The sequence below is a fragment of the Panthera uncia genome, chromosome D1, assembly GCF_023721935.1.
Source record: "Panthera uncia isolate 11264 chromosome D1, Puncia_PCG_1.0, whole genome shotgun sequence".
NCBI classification, from domain to species: domain Eukaryota; kingdom Metazoa; phylum Chordata; class Mammalia; order Carnivora; family Felidae; genus Panthera; species Panthera uncia.
The window spans coordinates 50,693,231-50,700,070 of record NC_064808.1 but is presented as its reverse complement, the minus strand read 5'-3'; the positions used below and the strand labels follow the sequence as shown (position 1 = coordinate 50,700,070).

At 35.4% G+C, this 6,840-nt stretch overlaps 1 protein-coding gene across 1 annotated transcript; it reads right to left on the bottom strand.

Annotated features, from left to right (window-relative positions):
- Nucleotides 1–5,011: 5,011 nt before the first annotated feature.
- LOC125913583 (olfactory receptor 52N1) lies at nucleotides 5,012–6,025 on the bottom strand. Its single transcript, XM_049618804.1, has one exon. The coding sequence runs from the start codon at nucleotides 5,972–5,974 to the stop codon at nucleotides 5,012–5,014; it is 963 nt and encodes a 320-aa protein (XP_049474761.1). The 5' UTR covers nucleotides 5,975–6,025.
- Between the last annotated feature and the right edge of the window lie 815 nt (nucleotides 6,026–6,840).

The following is a 6,840-nucleotide window of genomic DNA, read 5'->3' as shown; positions in this document are numbered from 1 at the left end:
TATGTGTCATAATAGAAGAGAGTGTTGTATTCCTCCTGAAATTCCTCCTATCAGATTGCAAAGAGATAATAATAGAAAAATAAATTTAAGAAAAGTAGGAAAGGGAAATTATTAGCAATGGAAAAAATATTTCAACAAATTCTTGGAGGAAATAAGATGGAACAGTGTTAATGAACGAAATGATGCAATCAGCAGGATGAAAAGGCAAACTGCTCAATGGGAGAAGATACTTGAAAACCATAGATTAATATCCAAAATATAAAAGAACTCCTACAACTAAATTTGAGCAAAAAAAAAAAAAATGAATTACCCAATTAGAAAATGGGCTAAGGTCCTTAATAGACATTTCTTCAAAGCAGTCATACAAATGGCCAACAGGTATATGAAAAGATGATCAGCATCACTAATATTCAGGGAAGTGCAAATCAAAACTACAATGAGATGTTACCTGATATCTATCAGGATGGCTATTATTGAATAAACAGAAGACAAAAAGTATTGGCAAGAATGTAGAGATATTGGAACATTTGTGCATCGTTGCTAGAAATGCAAAATATTTCAGCAACTATGGAAAAAAATATGGAGGTTCCTCAAAAATTTTTAAATAGGACTACCATGTGATTAAGCAATCCTGCTTCTGATGTTTATCCAAAAGAACTGAAATAAGGGTCTCAAAGAGATATTGGCACTTTCGTGTTCACTACATTATTCATAATAACCAAAATGTGGAAATGTATATAAATAACCAAATGTATAAATAAATAAATAAATGTATAAATGTATAAATAAATAAACCAAAATGTATATAAATGTTCATTGACAGATGAATTGATGAAGAAAATATGGTATATACATGTGCAATGGAATACAATTCAGCCTTAAAAAAGAACATTTTGCAATATTCAACAACACGGATGACCATGAATATATTATGCTGAATGAATAAAGTCAGTCACAGAACAACAAATACTGCATGATTCTATTTCTATGAGGTAAATAAAATAGTCAAATTCACAGAATTAAAGGGTGGAATGGTGGTTTCCAGAGGTAGCAGATAGTGGGAAATAACTAAATAACCTTTACAAATTTCAGTTAAGCAAGATGAATATGTTCTACAGATCTGCTTAATGTAGTATATATAGTCAACAAAATATATTGTACACTTAAAAATGTGTTAAGGGGATCAATTTCATGTTAAATATTTTTACCTCAACACAATAAAATTAAAAAAACAACAACAACATGAATTTTCTAGGTTTAAATCCCAGATTTCTACCTAAAATCTTTGTAGACTATGGCAAATTAATGAATCCATCCAAGTTTCAGTTTCCTTAAAAATAAAATGCAGTAAATAATAACTATCTGCAGAATTGATTCAAAATCAGAGATAATGCATGTATATCTCTAGAATAAATTAGCTCTTACTGTGTCTAAAAAAACTGATGGTTAATCTTGTTATGGAGAGAGAGAGAGAGAGAGAGAGAAATAATGTGTAAGAAATCGCAAAAGGAGCTATAAGGATCTTTAGAACTGACCTACTTAAACCATCCTTGAGGCAGGTTGTGGCAACAAGTGCAAGTTTCTAGTGATGTAATAAGAAAGTGACCAAACACAAGAATAATCGTTGAAACTTGATTACAAGAAATTATTCTCATCTTCAATCTTCTTCATTCAGGGTTGTGGGAATTCTTATTTTCCTTTCTTAGACTGAAACCACTAACCCCTAAATTCCATGGTGTATTAGCATATTTTAGGTTATTCTCTCATATTGTTGGAGTACATCCTCAAATAACTTTATTTTTAAAAAACATTTATTTATTTATTTTGAAAGAGAGCAAGTAGGGGAGGGGCAGAGGGAGAGAGAGAGAGAAACCCAAGCAGCCTCTGCACTGCCAGTGCAGAGCCCAACATGGGGCTCCATCCCACTAACTGCAAGATCATGATCCGAGCCGAAATCAAGAGTCAGATGCTCAACCAACTGAGCCACCCATGTGCCCCATCCTCAAATAACTTTCTAAGAAAAGTTGTTATGCAGATCTTCTTTCTTCATTTTTTCATATCTAAAATAACTTTACCATTCACTATTAGAGTGATTATTAAATTGAAAGCAGAAGTCTAGTCTAATGATTATTTATTTTTATAAGTAAGAAAACTGCTCCATGACCTTGCAACATCAATATTTGTTGGTAGGTATCCTTTCCATTTATGTAAACATGCATTGGTTTTTTAAATTATTTTAATGTTTGTTTTCCACCTCAAATTTTTAAGCATCTTTTCATTATATTTATAGTCTTTAATTTCACAGTAGTATGTCCAGGTTTGAATCTTTTATAAAGGATATTCTAGGTATTTTGGTATTTCTTGATATTTCTTAAAATACAAATTTTTAATTTTGTTATAGGAAATATTATTTCATAGTTGTTTGGATAAATTCTCCATTTGCCTGAACAGTTTTCTCTCCTAATGTAAATCCTAAAAGTCAGACTTTTGCCCTCTTGGACAGAACTTCTATATGTCTTTATTTTTCTTTCATATTTTATATCCCTGCCTTTTTTCTTTCTGTGAGATTTCTGCAACTCTCTTTTCCTTTCCTTAAATATTTTTGCCATCATTAATTCTTTTCTGTTATAAAAGTTATTTTCTAATTGTCTGCTTGCCCCTTTTCCATAGAAATCCTTTCATTTTTTAATGGGTGAAATATATTATCAGATATCTCTGAAAAATATTGATGCTGGAAATATTCTCCCAAAAAATAATAAGGATGGTTACATTGGACAAAATATAGAAAGAAATGTAATCCTGACTTCGTTGTAAAGTAATACATATTCATACTCAATATTTTTATCATTATTCATATAATCATAGGAATTCAAGTACTGTTTATTAGCTTTCAACTATTATAATCAAATTATAAACAAATCTAGGAAGATTTCTGGAATCATAGCAGTAGTAATAATCTTAAGACTAGGAAATCAAAAATATATCTGATTTGGGGCACCTGGGTGGCTGTCAGTTGAGTGTCTGACTTGAGCCTAGGTCATGATCTCATGGTTTATAGGTTTGAGCTCCATGTCAGGCTTTGTGCTGCCAGCACAGTCTTCATATTCTCTGTTTCCTCTCTCTCTGTCCTTCCCCCACTCGTGCTCTCTCTCTCTCTCTAATGTTTATTTTTGAAGGAGAGAGAGAGTGTGAGCAGGTGAGGGGCAGAGAGAGGGAGACACAGATTCTGAAGCAGGCTCCAGGCTCTGAACTGTCAGCACAGAGCCTGATGTGGGGCTTGAAGTCATGGACTGTGAAATCATGACCTGAGTCCAAGTCAGATGCCCAACCGACTAAGCCACCCAGGCACCCCTCTCCCTCTCTCTCTAAATAAATAAACATTAAAATTTTTTTAATTAAAAATAAAATAAAATAAATATATCTTATAAACATTGAGGTTAGAAATATAGAAAGAAGGAAATTATAAAAACACATTTAATAAATATATAAATACATGTACATGTATATACATATATACACTATATGCACACACATACATAAATCACACACACAGATATTATCACACAAAGGTGATAAACATTGTAATTGAGTTACAGTCCTCATTGTCTGTAACAGGGTAGTTTGTAGTCAAATTCAAGTTTAAACATAGCTTGGAGTAAAAGAAGAAATCACCAAAAAGAAAAAAAATACACATATGATGCTATCTCTGGAAAGAAACTAAATGGAAGAGATTTTCAAGATGGAGTTTTTTTACTTTTTTATGATTCTCTTGTGTGTGTTGTCTGATCATAATTTGTACAAATATACATATTATTTACACTAAATTTAGCATCCTATAAAAACAAAATATATATACTTTGTTAGTCATGGACAGAGAGTACAGGAAGAAAATGTTTCAGTATAGAGAGATCAGAGAGTGTACCCAAGACATATTATTTTAAATAAATATTTTATTGAACTATAATATTCATGCAAAAAAGAGCACACATCATAAGTATCACCAAGAGGATACACCCTGTAATTGCCATTCAGATCAAGAACTAAATCAGTGGCAGCACCTCAGAAGCACCCCTCATACTCTGTTCCATCATTATCTGAGCCTTTATTCTCAAAGTTAAACATCATCCTGATTTCTACGACTACAAATTAGTTTTACATGCGTGTGACCTTTATCTAAATGAAATCATAGAATACATATTATTTGGTCTCTCTCACTCCACATTATACTTGAATAGATCACAATTACTTATTTATTCAGTTTGGATATTGATGGACATACATTCTGTGTGTTATGAATATGCTGCAACTTACATCTTTTAAAAGTTCTCTGGTGAACATATGTATGCACTGCTGAATATACAGTTGATAAACTCAGGAATGAAAGCAGGAGAAAAGAACTTGGGAAAGAGGAATGAACTCCAAATGGTTTTGGCAGGAGAATGTTGAGATACTAAGACTTTGATGAGCACAGCTCATGTTTTAGCAGGGATTTAAAATCTTAAAAAAGTTCAACTCCCATCCTGGTGACCCAACCACTCTCCCCTAAGTATATGAAGAACATGGAATTTCAGAAGAGAGAGTCTTTGTCTACATGAACATAGTGTCTACCTCTTTAAAAAGAGGTGGAAGAGGGAGCCTGGGTGGCTCAGTCAGTTAAGGATCCGACTTCAGCTCCGGTCATGATCTTGCCGTCTGTGAGTTCAAGCCCTGCATTGGGCTCTGTGCTGACAGCTCAGAGCCTGGAGCCTGTTTAGGATTCTGTGTCTCCCTCTCTCTCTGCCCCTCCCCTGCTCACACTCTGTCTCTCTCTCTCTCTCTTTCTCTCTCTCTCTTAAAAGTAAATAAACATTAAAAAAATAAAAAAATAAAAATAAATAAAAAGAGGTAGGAGAATTAAAGTTCCATGAAAATATTTCCTGTGGCCAGATAACTGCTTTCATTTGTAGAGTTCCCTACAGACTTGGTTATCTCAACCTGGATAAGAGAATTCTAACTTCTAAGAAGACTCTACTTAAATGTTGTGAGAATTGTCCTTTCCCTTAAACAAGAATCTAATAACAATTTCTCGTATCTGCTTGGTTTTCACCCCATACACAATAGGGTTCATTGTGGGAGGCATGAGCAGGTAGAGATTAGCCATAATAATGTGTATATGTGGAGGAATGGTGTGTCCCCCAAACCGGTGAGTAAAGAAGGTGAAGAAGGCTGGGACATAGGTGATGACAATGGCACAGATGTGAGCAGTGCATGTGCTAAAGGCCTTCTGCCGGGCATCTGCTGATGATAGACTCACAACTGCCCGGAGGATCATAGTGTAGGAGATTGTGATGCACAGGATGTCAAAGCCGCCAATCAGGAGGGCAACCATTAAACCATATATGGCATTGATCCTAACATTGCCACAGGATATCTTGGCCACAGACATGTGGTCACAGTAGGTGTGAGGTATGACATTGCCCCTGCAGTATGGCAGGTGCTTGGTGAGGAAAGTGAAAGGGATAACAAGTATTACACCTCTAAGAAAAGTGAGGAGTCCAGCCTTGGAAATGACTGAATTTGTGAGGATAGTAGCATAGTGCAGGGGATAGCAGATGGCCACATAGCGGTCCAGGGCCATGAGCATGAGCACCCCAGACTCCATTCCTGTGAAAGTGTGCACAAAGAACATCTGGGCCAGGCAGGCCTTGAAATCAATCTCCTTGAGGTTGAACCACAATATGCAGAGGGTGTTGGGAAGAGTGCTGGTGCACATGAGCACATCTGTGAAGGATAGAAGGGCTAGGAAAATGTACATAGGTCTGTGGAGGGTTTCTTCAGAGTAAATGAGGTATATAAGACCAAAGTTTCCTGTGATGGCAATGCTGTACATGGTACACAGGGGGAAGGAGATCCACAAATGTACTTCTTCCAGCCCAGGGATGCCATTTAGGATGAATGAAACTGGAGTTAGGCTGGTGTCATTTAGGAATGACATAACACCTGTTGCAAGTTCATGGTACAGAAGTTACAGAATTACTCTGTAAGCAGGAAAAAAGAAAGGTCCAGAGAGTAACTCACCAGCAGGATTTTCTTCTTCATAAATGCTAATTTGTCTTTCTTGTAGGTCAATCACTAAATATGATCTTTTATGTTGACTTTGTGACATATACACTGTTTGGGTCCATTACTTACACATTAGATATTGGGAAGATGAACTGACTGAATTTAGTGGATGTGCTGAATCTGGATGTGTCCAGGGTTTTTGGTTATCATAATTTACAGTTCATTCTCCAGGCTGAGTTGGCCACTAAGTGACTAACTGGATGATCAAGGATTGATGAAATATTTGACATGTTCTAAGGGCTCATTATCTTAGTCAGATATACCTATTCCATTCTGAAATGTTAATAATTTTCAAAGGTTCTTGTGGACTCACCTTTAAGGTAATCAGTCTTAACTGGTGAACACCCTGACAATGATTTTAGTGGGCTAATTTTAGTCCAACACCCCCCCCCTTTTGGTTTGAAGGAAACTTAAATTGAGAAAACTATGAATCATAATATTAAAGGTAAAAAACATAGTAATCCCCTTCCTAATATCATCAAATGGCCACCTATTTCTGCTTTTGGATCACTAGCATCATAAATAGTGGGTGAAGTATCACTGGGAATGCAGTAACTTATGAGACATTAATGTGCTAAGGCTACAGTCTCTTCCAGTGGACCCTAGGGTGAATGGAGATACTCATCATCTGAAACTAAAACAATTGACATTTCCTTTAGAACAGCACTTTATTTTCTTTCTAAACCACAATTTCAGGGAGCCATAGAATCAAATATTTCTCAGCCTACATCGTCTCCA